The sequence below is a fragment of the Dermacentor albipictus genome, chromosome 2, assembly GCF_038994185.2.
Source record: "Dermacentor albipictus isolate Rhodes 1998 colony chromosome 2, USDA_Dalb.pri_finalv2, whole genome shotgun sequence".
NCBI lineage: Eukaryota > Metazoa > Arthropoda > Arachnida > Ixodida > Ixodidae > Dermacentor > Dermacentor albipictus.
In genome coordinates this window covers 45065621-45086165 of record NC_091822.1, presented here as the reverse complement: position 1 = coordinate 45086165, position 20545 = coordinate 45065621, and the positions used below count along the sequence as shown (strand labels likewise).

General features: G+C 46.9%; 1 protein-coding gene across 2 annotated transcripts in view; it reads left to right on the top strand.

The window, feature by feature from the left end:
- The window catches only part of LOC135917369 (N-arachidonyl glycine receptor-like), a 298674-nt gene that overhangs the window by 127855 nt on the left and 150274 nt on the right, over window positions 1-20545 (top strand). For both annotated transcript variants that reach the window (XM_070533585.1, XM_070533584.1), the window contains exons 2-3: window positions 17683-17994; window positions 18828-19306. In XM_070533585.1, the coding sequence (XP_070389686.1) occupies window positions 17683-17994; window positions 18828-19306 (791 nt within the window). The remainder of the gene's footprint in view (window positions 1-17682; window positions 17995-18827; window positions 19307-20545) is intronic.

The window sequence follows — 20545 nt, the reverse complement described above, 5'->3', positions numbered from 1 at the left end:
ACAAGACACCTTGCTCGAGAAGGTAGACGCACTTTACCTCGGAAGCAGTCTTGTCAAGGCCTGCATCAGTGGTTCGATGTCGGCCGAGGCCGTGCGTGTGCCACAATGAATGGTTGCTCAAGAAATTTCTTGCGATATGTTAGGACACCAGCAGCCTGCAACAGCGGTGGTAGCGTCACAGCGAAAATTCTAGCAGCTGAAACCGAAACCTGCCATACCCCCCGAACAGCACGAATCAAGCCTAAATTCATGAAATAAATGAGATGGCTTTTTGGTAGGTCACCTCCTAATTTATTGTAGATCAATCACAATAGCGACATGGAAATAGCACGCACGTGAGACGATGTGCGTTGTCGGATGTACCTTCAAGGCCTGCATAGTTGTGCCTGAGCTACGACAAAATATGAGCTGTAAGTGGTCAACGAAAAAAAGAAGTATGAATTCAGAAGGATTGGAGCAAGCACAAGGCGGTAAGAGGTCCAGTGCCTAGACAAAAGTCCACCACACCAAGAAGAATTGAGAAAGCGGTCCGACGAGAACACACTTCCACGGCTCATCAGACGTTTCCCAATAGCTTCTGATGCCTGGGCGATCCGTGTGCTGCTCTGGACAGGCAGACATGGCCAGTCGACAATAGGCGTATCACTTCAAGGTAGTAAGACAATGAGCAAAACGAGAACAAGGTAAAAGCGGGGGCCAACGTTTCGACATGTGGACTTTCGTTCTGCCTCGAGAAAGACAAGTCCACTTGTCGAAACGTTGGTTCACACTTTTACCTTGTGCTCATTTCGCTCATCGTCTTGAATTTCCACCTTCTGCCTTCCCCGTATTTTCTCTTCAAGGTAGTAACTGTGTTGAAATACGTTGAACGTCCCAGCACCAATAGAACAACCTATTGACTCTAGCCGGAAGACACACCATCTCCGCGTCCGATTAGCTAACACCTCTGAGAAAGCAGGGCTCCAGCATGTCGCCTCAGACAGCTTTTGTTTATTCGTGACCAGCGTACTGAAACGAGCTTGTCATCTTTCACGCAGTCGGTGAGACTCGGTGGTGATAATCCGCAATTAATTACAACGGACTCCTTGTCTGTGGTCCTTGCACGAGTGCTTTAACACAGCAACTGTGCGTGTTTCTTCCTGCTTCACCTAGTCTGCGCATTAGAGATGAAACGTGCTTTGAGTACTTTTTCCTGGGTCGACGAAATATCTGTGCGTGCCACGCGACAGCGACTGATAGCGCTTATTTGAGACCCACCTCACGGCGCGACTGTTTCGACACCCCGAGTACCCGGGAAACACCTGGACGGCGCAACAGAATCGATACCATCAGCCCTCACATCGGCCGTGTTCCGTGCCTGGAAGCGGCTTCGGCGCTGAGTCGACATCGAATTCTAGTTGAACATCAGCTTGGATGACTAATCGCAGACAAAACAAGGGTGCGTCTAACGTATTTGCTTATTTACATACCAACATATCGCCCAGTGGTTAATACAGTAGGGGTGGCAACATTGCGAGGTACAGCGGTTATTCAAGCACATACAAAACCCCGTCGTCGTCGCTCCGTGGCTGTGGTGGTGGAATGCTTAGCACGAGGTATCGGGATTGAAAGCCGGCTCCAGCGGCAGGATTTAGATGGGGGCAAAATGCGAAAACACCTGTGTACTTAGATTTAGGTGTACTTAGATTAAACCCCACCTGGTCGAAATTTCCGGAGACCTCCATTACTGCTTGCCTCAAAATCAGAAAGTGCTTTTGGCACGTAGAACCCTATTATATTTAAGCACGTACAAATGCAATAAAAAAGACAAAATATGGGAGAAAATGAAGAAGATATATATATATATATATATATATAATTATAGCGTAAGCACGGCGGGATAACGTGAAAGCAACACTGCTTCCTAATGTACAAGTACCTTTTGGCACGGGAAAGACGACGGAGCACTCAGTGCTAGAAGGCATCTGTCCCAGCCTAGCCAGTTTTCGTCAAATTTGCATCAGTCTCTGGGGCGCTTTCCGCGTGCTGACGTTAGGTGGTCGACGCGGAACGTCCCCTAAGCTCGTGTAGCCAGAATCTCCGACGGCAAGCTCCTTTAAGACTCAAGGCACCTGGTAAACCATTATTGAAGGCTCAACATAGGCTCCTACTTTCGAAGCCATGGATGCAGGGCCTATAGCCGGCCTGTCTGGCCAGAGCTCTACATTGATAAGCTCCTCAAGGAAATGAGGCACGCGATCCAGCACCAGCGAAGACACATAGGTCTACTCAATCACAGGCGACGACTCATCGGATGACAGCTTCATGTCGGTCAGGAATCGAAGGGCTAAAACGAGGCTTATCAAGGTGTCATCACCAGCGAGTACGTTAACCATGCTTCCCCGTAGAGTAGGCATATAAACGCTTACGCATTTCGAGAGGTTTGTGAATACGGGCCCTGAAGAGTTGGCCTGCATTTTCTTTTCACCAAAACAGTGAAAGGAGAACCTCTGGCAACATTTTTTTTTCTTAACGCCGTCCTCAATTACGGTGCGAAGATGACTCTTTCTCAGGCATTTATAAAGGGCCACCGAACCATAAGTTTTCACACAATACAGGGAACTGCTGTTTTTTTTTATTTCTGCTGATGCATTAGTAACTAATTCGGGAAACATAACTACAAGCGGTATTTATCTAAAACATCCACGTTCCAATCGTACACCTCTGTTGTGGATCCCCGAGACTTGCAACAGCGCAGCATAGAAGGGCATGTTTTGCATGTGATTTCCATTTGAGAGAAATGAAAACTATATTTCTGATGTGGTATATTTAGGAGTGGTGATATAAGCATTGATCGTGTGTCTGAGCACATGTCTTCGACATGCAAAAAAAAAAAGTTATGTAACAAGCGTCCCAGTTTTCCAAGGCTTATACAAACCTTCTGAGCGTTGCACTAACTTTTCAACCACGAATATACGGGACGGAACAGTCTTTCTTACGCAAGCATGTAGGCGGTCGCGCGGATCAAAAGATAGCTCGAACGTGTGCGCCTAAATAGCGCAACGCCATCGTCTCGAAGTCTCCCCTGAAATCATTATAGAAGAAACGTGCTTTAAAAATTAGAAAGACAGGACGCTCCCGTCAGAGTCCCAAGTTGCAAAGCAGTCGCTTGGAATCACTTTCCGATCGTATGACATTGCAGTGATATTTTAGGCAACGACTGCGGGGGAAAAATAAGAAAAAATGCGATCCAAATTCATATATATTTCATATATTTTGCTCGGCGCTGAGCTCGCCACAAATCGTATGACAAGCGTCAGCATGGAATGGCTGCCGAAGCAGACGAAGCAAATGGCACAGAAAAAGTAATGACGATTTATTTGTCGGTGTTTTCGCGAAACTGTATAAAGGAAGCTATGCAGAACCGCCCAAATCGGCTGCAATCTGAGGTGGACAATTGTTGGCGCAGTAATACGTTCGCACAATATCCTCCCTCGTAACTGCGAGTTTATAGCGCGACATGTCTCTAATTACGGCGGGAATGCAGAGATCGTAGAGCCTATTCCAACCAGAAGTGGCTGCTCTATCGCTGCCACTTTCGTTCTATAGTCGCGCACAACTTAACAAGGCAGGAAAGGCCCCGCGCTGATGACTGAAGCACGGCAGCCGATTGCCTCCGCGGATAAAGAAGCAGTCCAACAAAAAACAGTCGTGGCTTTGAAACGCGTATTTCTACGGATAAATTTTGATGACTGGTTTCGTTGGGCTCCTGTGACACGAATGCTGCAGCACATGCGGGTTCACGAGAGAAATGAAATATTGTAAAACTTGCTGCTTGGCTTCTTCGTCGATAGTAACTGGCGTGCACTAGACGTGCAACAACCACGCAAGGAAGACAAAAGTCACTCGAAATTAACTTTATTCACAGAGAAGGAGCCTAATGTGTATCCGTTTCGCACATGCACATACCACATCGCTTCAGACGTTCATCAAAGGAGACCAGATAAAGGTATTACCAGATACTTTGTAATCTAGTAATCGTTGAAAAAATCGGTATTAGCCGCAACGCAGAACAAAGGACGTATCACTGATACACATCTCTTTTATTTTTAATTCAGTATGCTTACATTATCTCACGCAAAATAACCCCCGTTCTTCTAGAACGCTGCGCGTCGTCTGCTACGGTGCGAATTCGATGGCCGCCGGCGTGTGCGTATAAAGTGCAGTCGCTGGTTTAATCCACTGATCCTTCTTCAGGAGTAGCGTTCTGAAAATAATAAATTAAAGTGTTTGATTTTAATGTGAAGGAAAAGAAAACTATGTAGGATATAGCTTCGTCGCAAGTTGAGCACGAGATCGCGGTTTGCAATTCCGGCTGCGGCGGGCGCATCTCAGTGGAGGCGAAATGCAAAAGAACGCCCGTGTACTTGCGTAGTAGCCCAGCAAGGCGACGTCGGAACGCGATCCTTCGTTCCCGAACGAGCCTTGTGCCAACTCGATGTCCACACCAAGGAGCCTCGGTTAGAAGGAACAAGAGTGGTCACATCCTGAAGAACTATCCACCTCTATGCACGTATTAGAGTAACAGGGAGCCTGAAAGCAGCGTGGAGGACCCGAGAAAGTTTGTCACCGAGATGCTCGGTGTCAGCTACAGGACAGGGAGAGGTCAAAGCTTTGCATTTCTCGGGTGGCGAACTGTCGACACCCTCGCGAAAGCGCTCACGAAGTGCGAAGAGAAGGTGCAGCACGAAGTTTGACAGCTTCAGCGTTGTGCGCGCTGAGGTCGTGTGTGCACGATTTCTTTCGCTGCAGTGAGATACCGACAGTCGAGTAGATAAATAACAAGTTTTCGAAGCGTATGGATCATGCATTACCGAAGCTACGTACTTTGCCTCTCCTGTTTGCCAAGATCGGCTTCAAGCCCTAGAACAGGAGTCGCAACTCGCTGCTTATCGAGAGGTATGACATCATGGAATGATGGAATCGCTACCTCCGGGACGTGGAGTGCTGCCGGGTGGAAGGCTCAAAGATGTAGAACGTGACATGGGTGAGGCCGCGACACATTCGGTTGAACATGTCGAGATACAACGTGGTGCAGAAGCGCAGGCGCTAGTACGCTCCAGGAAAAAGCCTGTCAATGGTATGAAACAACTTTCAGGAAAAGGCCAGCGTCTGACGGTGACGCACATCGGCAGCGAGAATGGCGTTGTCGACGGCCGTTTGGATTTAATTCGACGCCAAAATAGAGGCCACTAGCACAGAGAAATGGACGGCAATCGCTTCGAGGCATGGCTCAATGACGTTCTGCAGAAGTCGCCAGTTGGTAGCATCATTTATAGGGACAAGGCAACTTATTATACCCGGCGAGAAGAGAAATTGCCGATGACGGCCTTGAAGGGAAGAAGAGATGAAAGTGGGAGGTTGTAAAGCAGGAACATTACCTGGGATGAAATAATGGTAAGGAATCAGCTGCTTGATATGGTGGCATCTGTTAAGTCACGCTTTCTAAGCTACGTCATATACTGAAAGGGAAGGGCCGGTTGCATTGTACTCAGGTTCCCGCCATACAAGTGGAATTTAATCCTCTTGATCTTGTGTGGTAATACATCGAAAATGATGTCACCGTGGACAACACAGACTTCAAGCCGTCCATGTGGAGTGCATGTTGAGGGCGAGCATTAAGCACGTAACGGCGGAAGACTGGTGGAAGAAGCACGTGATGGACCAGGAGGTGAAATTCCGACTTGACACTTCTGGGAATGACAACATCCAATCCATCTTGATCCAAGTGGTTCAGGATGGCCGTGAAGAAATTGTCTCCGACTGTAAACTGTCCGGCATTGACCCGCTCGACGAAGCGTAACGGCTTCTGAATAATGAAAGAACAGCTCTTATTAGGGCCGCAAAAATTTTCTGATGGGGATGCTAGCTGAGCATCTACCCTGTGGCCTCTAATATAAGTAAATTTGCTGTTAATTTGATGGCATATTTCCTTTATTGCAAGCTCCATTCCGAAAAAAAAATTTAGATACTGGCATAGAAAAATGCTTAAGTTATGACAAAACCGAATGCAAACACATGTATTAACCTTCAATAACTTTGTGGGGCCCAAAATCGCCATTTGGGCAGCCACCATTGAGCTTGGCAGGTTCTATGATGAAGCAGCAGTAGTAAACGCGAGATTGTTAACCGCTGTTAGCAGCCTGTATGCACGTCAAAGCACATTCATGTGGTTGCATTGTTTAGTTTAGTTGTCTGGCTTAGGCAAGCGATTTGGCTAAGAGAATAACTATAGAACATCGTTACCTCAGCGAGACCCAAAATGCTCATTCGGGCAGAAATTGTAGAGCTTGGAGGGCCCTATGGTGAAGTAGGAGCAGCAGAGGCGAAGTCCACCGAAATTGTTAGCGCCTCTAAGTCGAAACGAAAACAAAACCAGTAATATTTGAGCCAACGTAAGGCTTTACATGCTCCTAAAGGCCAGTATATACACCCAGTCGATAACAAAAACACACCACTGGCTCAGTTTACTCTGCAGCACAGTCAATGTAAATTTTATTAGGTCACTTGAACAAATAATAGCACCGCAAGCAGAGTGACATGCCCTTGCTGCCTGCTTCCAAGTAGTTCGGCCGGCCCTGTAGTTCTTTAGAGCCTGTTGAGATGAATAACACCAACACAAGCCCTGCGAAACGCCATCATAAGCTTCAGGTCTGCCGAAGTAGTCATGTTGGAGCCATCGTCAATCTTTACATGCTCCTAAAGGCCAATAAATGCTGCCAATCGTAAACACCACAACACACCTTCGGCTCTGTTTACTCTCCAGGAAAGTTAATGTTAATTTCATTGAGCCACCTGTACAAATATTAGCAATGCAAGCACAGTGACATGCCTCTGTTGCTAGCTGCAAGGGAGTCGAGATGCCCCTGAGGTTCATTACAGCCTGTGAGAATGCCAATGTGAGAAGGCCCAAAACACTCATTCGAGTAGTCACCGCCGAGCTTGACGAGCCCCTAGGTGAACTAGCAGTGGTCGGGGCATGGTTGAAAGGCACGGTTAGCAGTCTACACTTCAAAGTACAGTCATTTCGTAGCCATTATTTAATTTTATGGTGTGACTCGGGCAAGTAATGCGAATGCAAGCACAATTATTTGTCTTGAATAATTTTTCGAGGGCCGAATTCCACATTGTTGGAGCAACTACTAACTTGATAAGCGATGTGCTTGGGCGTTACTTTGCGAACATGCACTACATCCATCTTAAGACTGTAGCTATTATCATCTCCAACCAATCTGCTTTGCCGGTTGCCACTTCATGCCTACATATGCTCTCCATTACGAGAGAGTAAGCAATTTTTATTTTCTTTCTGTGGCATTTGCAGAATCGGAACGATGGTATTTAAGAGGGGGGCATTGACAGGTGTATTTCTTTATCTTTCTGGGGAAACAGCTATTCACCAGCTAACAAATGTTAAACCATATCGCTCAGCACAGGCAGCGCCTGCATGTATCGAAGTTTCTCGAATGTTATCGATGGTTTTCTCTGTTTTCATGCTGTGGCCGCACCTTGTCTAATCTGACTTCATGCGCGACGTGAATTTTGTAGGATTTTCTGTAGGACACGCATGCACGATAACTCAGAAACCTTTGATGACTCATCTGTAAAAGGCGACGTGCGCGAACCGCAGATCAGATTTCACGATCGCCGACTGTGGCCACCGCTATCGAGGTTTCAGTGTAACTTGCTTCCCTGGGCACAGATTCGTCCAAGACAAAAGTTAGTTTCGGCATTCACTGTTTTGCTACTATAGCCTTTACCGTCGCTACTACATTACAATGCGGCACCCTTTCATGTGCACTTCTTACGGCCTGTCGCTTGCACTGATGCATGAACACATGAACAGGGGTAAGAGGCGAAGTTACTGCGTAAAGCACGTGGTGCTTTTAGATAATGTATCTAAACCTTTATATTGTCATAGGTGATGGAACATTCTTTAATTTAAAATGGAATTATGAGGTTTTACGTCCCAAAACCATTTTCTGATTAAGGGGCACGCCGAAGTGGAGAACCCCGGAAATTTCGATCACCTGGGGTTCATTACCGTGCACCTAAATTTAGGTACACGGGTGTTTTCGCATTTCGCCCCCATAAAAATGCGGCCGCCGTGGCCGTAATTTGATCCCGAAACCTCGTGCTCAGCCGCCCAACATCATAGCCACTGAGCAACCACGGCAGGTCAACATTCTTTGTGCAAGTTGGCTAATCGCATTGCACCAACGCGACAAAAAGCAAGGACAGAATAGTAGATGAAAACACAGCGAGAAGGCAGATTGAAAAGACAAAGTAGACAATAGAGAAAGGCTTTAATGACACCCATGAATCAGTTTGAAGAAGCTGATCAAAGAATATATATTCAGAGGACTTTTTGCGTTGAATGAGCCCAGTTAAGGAAATTGCGAAGAAAAAAAGATGCAGCTGCAATAAGATTTACAGAAGCGAACGCAAATATATAAAAACATTGCAAATATAAGAATAAACACAAACTCTCACGAAAGCACGCACATATTCATACACAATCGCGAGGACTAAAAGTAAGGAAATTTCAAATGTAAGAAACTTTGGTGAAATAAAAAAAAATCTACTCAAGTATGAAAGAAAACACGTACACATATATGCTACACGCCGACGCGGGTAGATGTGTTTGGTCATTTCCAAAACTGCTGCGCCTACCTTGTCGTACGTGTTTTTTTTTTTCGTTTTCTTGTGTCGTTTGCTGATGACTGTCATAGAAATTTTTGTTATCAACATCTTGTGAGGATCGAAAAGCAGCGCAGAGCCTTACTGCGGCAAAGCATCTCACCTTTACTAATTCAATGACGTTCGCTCACGCAGCCCGTGTTAGTCACTGATTGTTAGCATTGCTGGACAGCAATCCGTCGACGGTGCTACACAACACTCGAACGACGCTGGTAAAAACTCGGCCCTCTTATAACACTGCTGCCAACGACCGTATGCGCGTTGCGCTGCCAGCAATGCAGTGCCAGCAATGTGCGTATGCACTGGAGGTTGCATACGCACATTGCTTTTTCTTATTTCTCCTGCGAATCGTTTTGCTCCATCACTTCACCATCTTCGATAAAAAACGCAGCGACACCGTACACGAACACACCCGCCGCTCGCAGTAGTTGCCAGGCTTTAGCAAACTTTTGGCCTCGCAACTTCACTTTGGATCAAAGCAAAGCACAATGGAACCAACACGCAGCGTGCTTGTTTGCAGTGGTGTGTCGCCGCGGGATACTGTTTTCGGACGAAACGTAGCGCAGGGTGACCGATTTTCGCTGCCATCTTTCTTATCGCATCACGGCTCGCAACAAACGTACGCGGAAAATTGTGCAACCGAAGTTCGCAATAATATTTCCTCCATGATAGACCACCACCAACAGTTTAGAAATTCACTCTGACGAGGAACAGAGGCACACAGCCGACGCTGCTCGGCCCAGTTCGAAGCGCGGGCGGCCGTGTTCTCCGTCGGCGGGGTCAGCGCATCCGTACGCCCTATGACGTCAGCCTGGAGGGCGCGCCCATTGGTGGGCGCTCGCGCCGATTCCCCTTTGAGGGGAAAGTGCCGCTGCCTTCTAAAGTCGCGCCCGACTGTAGTTTAGCATTTTCTTTCAGCTCGAAAGGCGCTGAAACAAAAGCATCGCATCATACGAAGAGACTGACATGAGGGGATGCGAGAGTTTCGACTTTATTTTGTTTGTCACAACCGTCCGAAGAAACGGATAATGACGCCATAGGGAAGCACATGGGAAGTTACTTGTTATGTCTAATTGAAATGTGCAAATAACAAGGGAAAGAGAAATTAAGGAAGGGGGGAAACGTAACTTGGCACCCTTTGAAGCCGAGCCTCCTCTTCCTCATTACGCACATGGTGCGTAACCAATGAATCTGCGGTGGCGGCCATTTTCTTGTCACAGAACTTTCCAGTTTCTCAACGTGTTTCATGAGCACATTTCTTTTTCCAGTGCTTTGTGGCAGGCATGGCAAAATAAAATAATGGAGTGTTGAATAGATGCATGGTGACTTCAAATAGATTTGTTGTTGGTGAAATCTTGATATCTGGCTGTCCACTTTTTGACGCCTTTCGTCAAATCAAGGCAATTTTAGGCCTTCTAATGTACTTAGAGCAACGAAAAGAGTGTCAGGATTAAGCCTGGAACAAGAAAAAAACTACCAAGTTATCCCAGAGGTATGCACTCAGTAATAATAATGCGTAATTAGCGCGAAAAAGTCGAAATGAAACGTAGATGCACTCGTTCAAACTGCACGCGCCCAAAACCGGGACCGAAGGGGTGGCTTTACTCAACGAAAAGTATAGGCGGATACCGGAGATAGCACAGTCAATCAATAAAGCATATGATACACTTATGCGCCCTATAGGCGACCTATTCTTCCTTCGATGTCAACCGCCTTTGATTCGCCTTTCTTCTTTGTGTAACAGACATTCAGATTTCTTTTTCTACGACATATTTATTCTGCGTACTGGTTTTGTAAAACATGTATGCACGGAGCGAAGGTTTGCAATTGTTATAGTTGAGTTGAGGGCACAATGCGTTCCTTTTCGGAAAAGCTCGTCACATTGGAACTCTACCTCATAGATACGCTTGTGGATTACTTCGCCAAAGAACGCCTTTGTTGCGGCCGTCTAAATACAAAGATGAAAGACCCAAATTACCAGTGAACCGTACTAACTAGGGGATTGCCGCCGTGAGCTCGTTCGGTTCGTTCTCCGTTCCTACGGCTCCATATTTGTGCTCGAACTACTTGCACAACGTGCAACCATTGTTGCAGAAATGCTTGCGTAAGGGCACTGTGCGCGTCGGTCGAGGATTAATTATTAATAACGGGGAGGGAGCATAGGCCTGTAGGTCATGTGAACATGTTTTCCAAGCCGCATCGAGTGCGCTGTCGCGCGCGCGTCTGGTCCCTCTGTGCTGACGTCCTCATCACGGGCGACCTGGCGTTCACTGTAGGCCCCACGTATTCCACGCTTTTCATTTGCGCTGCACACGCGCCGTGCCAAGAGCAAATCTTGCCGGGGCGCGACGAGAATAATAGTTTACCTTGCGCGCTGTGCAGTTCATCGCGGTCGCCGCTCGGTTGAATGGCGGGCAACACGCGCGGGGCACGAGACACGCAGTTCTGTCGCAACTGCTACGCAAGTGGATGTTACGTCCTTCCAATCTATGGCTGAAACAACACACCTAAATCGAAGATGTCCGGCGGACGTGTGTTCCTTTTATTCGCAGTCATAATGCAGTTATTACGAGCTGCACTCGTATTTCTGGTCTGCAATGTAGTCTATCCTAGACGCCGTTGGCTCTACTTTTATCGTACACAGCAGAAGGCGTCTATCCAGGTCTCGTTAATTGTTTAGAAATCTTTACGTTTCCAACCGCAGATTGCATCTGCCCACACTGTATCGACGATAGAAATATTCGCAAGTATAGGCGGTTTCAAACTCAGATATGTCTTTCTGAAATATGATTAAAAAAACAGCAGCTGATTCCGCGAACACTACTACACTGGAGGCCCAGTCGCACACAGTGATCGAATTTGCCTACTATTCTTCATGGGACCTAACGTCCAGGTGATTAAGGCTAAATTGCGTTGTACTGCATAAATTCTATATATCGTATGACGTTCTGCACACGACAGTCTTTTTGGTTTTTCGACGAGGACGTGCCACTTCAGCTTGTTCTACCTGCAAAACATCATCATTCATCGTCAGCCCCCAATTTTCAATATAGCGTGAACAAAGAATTCAGAAACTTGTGCTGAACACTTAGCTTGACTGGGCGTTCTCGTAATTCATGCAAATGGCACGCACATGTCACAGCACTTGCTGCATGCTGAGCCTTGAGCCACTGTACAGCAGAGCCTCGAATGAAATATTCGCTGCAGTGGATGCGTCTTAGTGTCGTCAGGAGGAGGCAGTCATCAACAACAGGGTCGCCGTTGCCGCACACTGATGGCATTTCCCATGAAACGCTCTGAAACTTTGATGATCTTGCGACCGCGGACGAAAAGCATTACCGGCGCTGTCAGCTTGTGTTCTCTGATCTGCACGCAAGGGACTGGGAAAGCTAGACATTCGCTGAGTTGATTGCATTAGGAAAGACACAGTCGTTGGCACAGGCATCTTTATTTTAAAACGTCAATCATGACAACAAGAAATGAGCAATTGAGCTCAGAGGGGCATGGAACTATGTCATGTGAGGTCTTTTTTTATTTCTTGCTGATATATTTAGATTTGTTCATAATATAATGTTGTATGAGAAAGTGAATTATGCGGGTACCTTCTGCAATTTTACAGGCAATGGAGTATGAGATTAGCGAGAAACTACTTGCAAGGATGCACTATCGTGCCTTTGAATCGTTGGGCTGAGGACTGCTTCTGGAATACTAATGACGTAAATTTTTTTTCTGTAAATCAGAGGATGTTTTTCTTACTTCTGCACTGTTTTTTCTGCCGTATATTTACTTGCGCTAGTTGCGCGTACAATGTAACCATTACATAGTTTTTGAAGACGCGGTCGGATGTTCAGCAAGGTTAGAAGTTCCTGGAGTTTTTTCTTTGTTGTCAAAAATTATGACGAGTAATTTCTTATTTAATATGTGTTACAATGTGAAGAACACTCTCTTAATTTTGGAGTAGTCGCACTGCCGTGCGACATTCTGTCCTTGATACATTGCTTCTGTAAAATGTTGTTATAGTGTGTACCGGATGTGAATGAGCTGTTGAGGTGAGCGACACCTGTAGGTCTTCTGTATTCTCGGTATAATCAAAATTAGCGGAACAAACGATTGTCGAAAAATAAAGCCGAATTCTGCAGCACCTGCGGTCTTGTACTCATTTGGGTGCCACTCGCGCGACGAAGATGCTCACAAATGATCGCGTTGGTCGAAAAACGACCAATTTCGTGATGTCGCTCACTGAGCGGTTTTCAACTGCACGACTGGAGTCGCAAAGATGACACAACGCTAAGCGGCGCAGGAGAGGGACGTCGGTATACGCTGACGCTGATTTTACGTTGCTATGGTGACGCGACCAGACGCGAACGTCAGCAATTACGGGACATCTCACTGTGTTTGGCGGAGGGCAGGTCGCGCTTGCCGGTGTGAGTTCTGGTTGCCGTAAGTCTTGCCCCAATCGCCAGTCGCTGTTAATTCGTGGGACCCCCATCAATCTCCCGGTGTGGATATCACCTTAATGTTGTGTGTGTGTGCTGCTAAAGCTGGCATTTTATCTTTATTTTTTGTCCTAGATAACGCCTAATGTGACTGTAAATGTGATTTGTCGCGGCCACGAACGCTGCCTGTAATCGCTTGCGGAGAGCACCAAATAAATTTTTAATGGCTGGCAGAAGAAATTAAGCAAGCTAACGACATGTCGTAAGTACATATATCAGGCTATATTTCTTCCTTGCATTTACTTTGAAGAGGGGACTGATTTTTCGACTTTCTCTCCTTTCATTAGTTATCGTTCTTTCCATGCGGACCTCCGCTGTTCCGCAATTTCCTTAATAGCTAGCTCGGGGAAGCGATTCGTTTGCAGGCTTTAAAGTCGTTTCCCAAATGCAATCACAGTCCTGCGTACCGAGAAGCTTAGCATAATCACTGCGAATGTCAAGTTATATTTTGTCAATTCTGGCCACATCATTAGTGGAACGGAGCCACCTTGTAAGGGGCCTTCTATCTACTACCCCCGGAACAAAATACCTGGCTGCGAAAAAAACGTATAATTTGCGCCACCTTTTACTGCTTTTAACGGAACACGTCGCCTACGCGGGATTCTTTTCATGCAAGTGTCACTAAATCGACGGGCCTTGCTACCTTTCTAATTGGAGACCTCTAATTGGACGTCGTAATCCTTGGTTACGTTCACTCGAGCGAATCTGTCTCTCAGGCGCAGGATTTTAAGCAGACTGCCTGGAACACGACCATTAAACACAGGGAGAATTTTATTTCTTGTACCTGTTTCCTTGCGGATACGTTTTCTTTTTGGCTAATTATTGAGGCTTTGTGCATATATTAGCAGTAAATGGGGTGAGAAACGTTTTTACTCGGTACGTGTGCCTGTGGGCTGTACGTACTTATGGTACCAAAAAAATAAATTAAACAGTGCTTGCTAGGCGCACCGGATAATTATGCATAGGAGTTGGCCTCCAGAATAGCACTCTTTCTTTCTCTCTTGAGAATAGGAAGCCTGCCTTTTAGGCTTGCGAGAAAGGCAGACTTGCAGTATAGCCCCAGTTTGCTGGCACAGCCGGGCTTGAAAATACTGCCATTTCGTGAAGGTCACAAATTTGCTATGCGTTTGCGCGAAATTGTGTAAGCCCAGCAACGCGGACCATGTATGTTCGCAATTTTTGGGTTAGCTTGATCATTTTTTCTCGTTTCGTTGTGGAGCTTGCGTTCGCGCTCACCCGTTTCTTTTTTTATTATTTTTTACGTGGCCAGTTTACGCACCAAATATACAAAATAGAACATGCAACTCCAAAATTTTACAAAAGAAAAGGAAACCTTTATTAATTTCACAATAATTTGTTCACAATTGAAGAGAAAAGGATGCATAAGAGCGGCAAAATTCAAGTTTTATTCAATTCGCTTTTGTTTTCTTCCTTATTGTTCTTGTGACTTGCATCGAGAGATTTCTCAGGCTTCGCGTTCTTTCCGTAACTTGTCTATTTGCGTCTACTTTGATAGCACTGGTAAAAAATCGTATAATGATAAATAAGGTTGGCGCCTTGATTTTTCGGCAAGCAACGAGCTGATACATAAATTCGTGAAAAACTCGCGCGGTCTTGGAAAAATGGAATTACGCGCGTCGTTCTATCATTTTTTTTTTTTGTCACATAGCTATACTCGCACTCAAAGACGCAAAGGCACACGCTGGCCGTGACTCGTTCTCTCTCCCAAGTACGCAGAAATATTTTATTATGTTTTAAGTATTATAGCAGCAGCAGGCTGCGCGTCAGTAGGGTTAGTATAGTAAAAAATTAAAAAGTCATCAACGTATCGCATGAATTTTACAGTGCTCGTCTGGCTCCGCTTGGTTCTAAGATTGCGGTCATAACTGGACAATACGGACATCTTATTTCGGAAGCTTTCCAGATTCAGAATAGTGGCAAAGCATGTGTTAAGCCTTGCCTCCATTTCTCTCCTTCTAACCCCCCCCCCCACCCCCCCATGGTTGCTCAGTGGCTGTGGTGTTGGGCTGCTAAGCATGAGGTCGCAGGATGGAATTCCGGCCACGGCGGCCGCATTTCGATGGGGCCGAAATGCGAATGCTCCCGTGCACTTAGATATAGGTGCACGTTAAAGAACCGAAGTTGGTCCGGAGTCCACCACTACCGTGTGCCTCATAATCAGAAAGTGATTTCGGCACGTAAAACTCCGTATTGATTTTTTAATTTCTCTCCTTCCGAAGGAGATTGCCTTCCTATAGCAATGATTGCAATTTTTGCCCCTGCACATTCTGATGTGTGTTCATTCTGTGCTTTGAGATAGCGGTGGAGTATATATATGCTGACTGAAAGAATAAAGACACTTCGTTGTTAGTCAGCGCTGGTGTCTGTGTCCCTCTCTTTCTCCTGTTGTTTAGCGCTGTTTATTGCTCGTAATCAAGAGCCTGTGAGTGGGTGGTTCCAGGTAAACTGTAGTAAAGGCAGGTGTAGTGACCTGTTTAGCGCTTCTACCGCACTGTCGGGCTCGGGGCTCGGTATAACTGTCCGTCTACGTCCGGATTTGACCCTGCTCCTCTGCTTGGTGTTCCAGCATCCGTATGTTTTGCCGATTACAGATACTTATTTCATTCAGAGTGCACAGACATCGATTGCACAAGGAGGTGCGAACGACAACGTCGCTGCAGCAGTACTTCGTTAAAGGGCCTTCACCATTCAGATACAGTCGTTTACTGGGCGATAGGGGTTTAGTGCGCTGCTGTACGATGAAAACCAATAGTTCGCATGCAGTTACGAAGATTCAAGTGACCGAAATCAAAACAAGCCGTCACGTCCGTAGTTGCAACCTCACGGTGCGTAATTTCCCTAGACTAGGACAATTTCCCTAAATGTGCATACAATCCTTGAATGAGGTTTGAGTTTTTTTTTTACGTGCCAGAACCGTGATTTTATTATGAGGCACGCTATAGAGGACGTGGGGGAGGGGGGCACTTCGGATTAATTTTGACCACCAGAGAATTTTTATCGTGTTTCTAATGCACGGGATACGGGTATTTTTACCTTTCTTCCCGATGGAAATACGGCCACCGAAGCCGGGACTTGATTCAGTGACCTCGCGTTTAGCACCGCAGCACCTTAGCCGCTACGCCACCGCAGCAGGTGCATATGTATAGGAAAATTTCTTTAACGTTGGTAGCACTGGTGACAACACAATGGTAGCGAGTAAACAATGCGCCACGTTACAACGGACGACGCAGCGTCTGTCTTGACGTGTGCCTTTTGGTGACAGACCACTGCGCGTACGCAACTTCATGAGCTTGTATATGTATTATCGCCTCGCTTCTTTAGAATCTTGTGGAAATCAGCTCTTCGCATTGTCTCGTGCATCCACGTTATCTGCTCGTGCTGTTAAATTCAGTATGAATCAGCAATGTGTCTACTCCAATTTTATGTCATGTTCATAAAAGATATGGAGGAGCACTCGTGTCCGTTTTCCGTTTATTTGTGTGAGTTTCGTGTGCAGCCGTAATACGAGTCATCAGTTACTAACGACCGAGTAAGCCAACACTTGCTCATCTAATGCCTCACTAACTACTTAGCCTCATTCCCGATACCGCTTGCTGACGTGATGTAGGATACAATCACAATTGTTGCATGTGCTATAAGAAACTGGCTATAAAGAAAATATATTTTGGCGGTTACATAAGAGGTAAGGTGTTTTCTCGGTCATAGCATGTTAGTGCTTCGTCTCCGGTGTACCTTGTGAGTTATCAAACTTAATATTCTGCTTTAAGTAAAACAATTCAATCTTTCAGGGAGTTGCTCGGAAAAAAAGTAGTTCGGCGCTACAAGAAGTGCCTTTCATAACATGATTGCCGGGCATATATTGTGGGCGTATTTACATACCACGTGTGGTAGAATTAGTGCTCTGTCAGAAATAAAAAAAAACACATGATTTCCGTTATCTTGTTAGTCAGAACGTGATGCAGAGATGCCACATGCCCTCTAGCAGGTGTTCGAATAAGTAGACAAGAATGAATTTGCGATACGGAAATAAAAGAAAACGGTGACATTCAATGACCTTAAAAAAAACAGAAAGAGTTCACCGCAGAGCTGAAGATCCTTAGTGTCTTTGAGCTCATTATTGTCCACATGACCTCACTGTGCGCTAGGGAGGCCAATGGTGAGTTCATATTTAACGATGCTGATGGTGTCTGGAGGCGCTGTTGACTTGATGATGCGTAAACACGCGAGATCGCGAAACTGTTTTAAGTACACAACTATAGGACCCTTTGGGCATCAGATGTCTCTCGCATGACTTGTATAAAGTCGTTGCTTTCACTTACTCCGGAACGCTTGTACGAGAGAAAGTTCGCTTCCGCTGCGTGCTAAGGTGGCTGAAAAGTTTATTTGGCGCCCCCTGATATCACGTTTGCAACGGTTCAACGCTGCGCAGGTGACCCTTCGGGCGCAGGCGACGGTGACGCACCAGCGCAACCCGTGGTACCTGGCCCGATTCCGGGGCCGCAGCGCCCTGCTGGCGACAGCCCAGCTGGTGGCCTCGCTGGCACTGCTGACGGCGCCGCACTTCGCTCTTCTCCTGTGGGAGGCTTCGACCGGCAGCCGCACTCCACCGCTGCTCGGCTCGGCCACTACGGTGCTGCTGTGCTGGAGTCCGTGCGCGCACGCGTACGTGTACGGCGTGCGCAGCCGGGCGCTGCGGCAGACGTTCAAGGACCTGATCCGGAGGCACGTCTACCGGCAACAGGTATGCACGTTCACCAACGTGAAAGAAAGCGAGGATAGGACAGAGGAGTCATTCTATATACATAAAGGCAGAAAGGTCGACCCAATCCTATGCGCTCTAACCTGTTAATCTGACCCGGGGAAAGACCAAAAAGAGATGCGAGGGGGCGGAGTATGATGACGGCAATAACCGGGGTTCTACCAAGGAATGTTGTTGACACAACAGCATACTTGAGGCGCAGTCTTGAGTTCAGTGCTGCATCGAGCAGAAATTTGTACCATCGCCCTTACTGCAGAGTGAACAGTGATTGCGGAAAGGCGCAGAGGCGAAACAGTCTGAGCCTGGCTGGCTACTCTTCTCTGTCGAAAAGCGAAAGAAGACAGAACGACCAGAGCAGCTCGGTGGAAGCGCGTCGCTCTTGCTTACAGGGCTCGGGATGTACGTTGAGGTGGAAATAGGGGGCGCTCCGAAGGAATTAAAGCTATTCAAACAATAAAAGAATGCACTGTCGTGAGCGGCGAGAGTACGGATCCAAATTTCTGCTGGCCGCCTTCTTGTTAAGGAGCAGATAGGAGCACAACACAGTAAAAAAAAAGTGATTTTGTCTCGTCGCGGAGTAGATACTAACACATTACAAGGCATGCGCAGGAGTATTTCTTTATGCACAGAGTGCTTTCTCTTCTTCCTCCTTATTTTTTTAAAATACCTTAATGCCATTATGCGGGGTAATGAGTGAACAATGCGGAGCACCGACCTCTGCCAGGCAAATGTCTTTAGTCTCAGTCTCTTTTTGAAGTTTCAACATTCGAGCAAATTGTCATTTTCAACAATTGCACCGCACCCCCGTGGTGCAGGTATGCCGCGAGGTCGCCAGGCGTGTGTCCGCTGCCAACGGCGGGACGCCCGGCCGACCGAAGCTCATCCGCCGCTTCTCGGCCCCCGACGGCCTGGGCTCCTCCTCGGTGGTGGTGACCAACGCGCGTCGGGCGCTGCCCCGGAGGGCGTCCGAGAAGTGCATGCTGCTGCGCACGGGCAGCAGCAGCCTGACCGGAGCCGGCAGCTGCGGCATCGGTGGCGCGGGCGCCGCCGTGCTGTGCGCGGCGATGCCTTCGTCGGCGCCCTCGACGCGCCGTTCCCTGCTGATGCTGGAGCCGGCGACGAAGCCCAGCAGCCGGGCCTCCGTGTTTCCCCTCATACTGGAACACGGCCTCAGCGAAGAGGACGAACGAGGACCGCTCGGTGGAGGCCTACGGACCGACGACGACGACGACGACGACATGTCGCGGTCCAGGTCGCCGCCGTCGAGGGCCACGCCCGACTCCACAGACACGAGGTCAGTGCGCCCGTCGGCGAAGCCCGCAACAAAGTGGCAACACAAAGTGGCACGAGGAAAAATGAACTGGAACGTGTTTGAATATTTGCACGCTCATTACTGTACCTGACGTCAGCGTGCTTTGAGGCTAAGCACGCTCAGTTGCGCCGCCGCAATGTGGTTCACAAGCTTTCTTTTTTTTTTTTGCAGTCATGCTTCGGAGCACTAAGGAACAGTAAGGAATACTAAGGCAAACTAACGCAGAATACAAACACTATGTGAAGCTGAGGTAAAAATTAAAATGCGTAATTTTTTCTTCATGTTGTGATGGTAGCAGCTATATCCAATCGGGATTATTCCCTTAGTGCACTCTAAACTGTCCACTTGAAAGAGGTAACCTCGTTTCTGTAGAAAACTCAACCATAAACGTTTTCAGCCTCCAAGCAAGAATCTGTACAACCTGCATCCTTATATTGTGCGCCAAGAAATAGTTAGTTGCTTCCCCTATTATGTCAGGGACTGGAAATCTCTCTAGGCGAGGTACTCAGACTCATATTCGAGCTCTGCGTGTGCAGCAATCTCACGTCACTCCTCCTCCTTCCTGTTGTGTGACAGGTCCAGTTCTTCCACATTGCAGAAGCCAAACTACTTATGTCCCATAGGCCACAAAGCAGTGTAGCATTGTAGCAAAATACCACAAATGCCGGAAATGTCACTCTGCATGAGTGAGGCTACTCGACGCGTCTTCTTGCTCACACTTCCAAGCAATGCTATGAAGAAGAGAATAATTCAGTGCCACTCCATGCGCTTGGATTGGCTCCGACGTGGTCGCGTCCCAGGTCACGCAGTCGCAGCGCTCCGCTAGCTTAGATAAACTTAAGCCCTGTGAATTCTTGACATTATATAAAATCCCTACCGAGCTTCTAAAGCGTTCAGAGAACTTTGTACATTAAAGCTAGTTAATGTAAATGTGAACTTTTCTATGTTCTATATAGTCTAGTATTATTCTCTTTGGAAAAATAAAGCACTAAATCGCAACTGATTTGAGCCCTACGTATTCTGTTGCACCAACACTATAATAAATAAAAAGGACGTTTCTGTGGACTAGGCAAACACAAAAATAGTGCAAGAAGGTAAGATAGAGTCAAGAAATTTTCGATTGGTACCCTGCGCTGTTAGAAGCAGGCAAAGGTGGCAGAACAGGAGGCTGTCAGAATAATGTCAACGTGGAATTGGGCTCGGACACTATAATACTGCCGT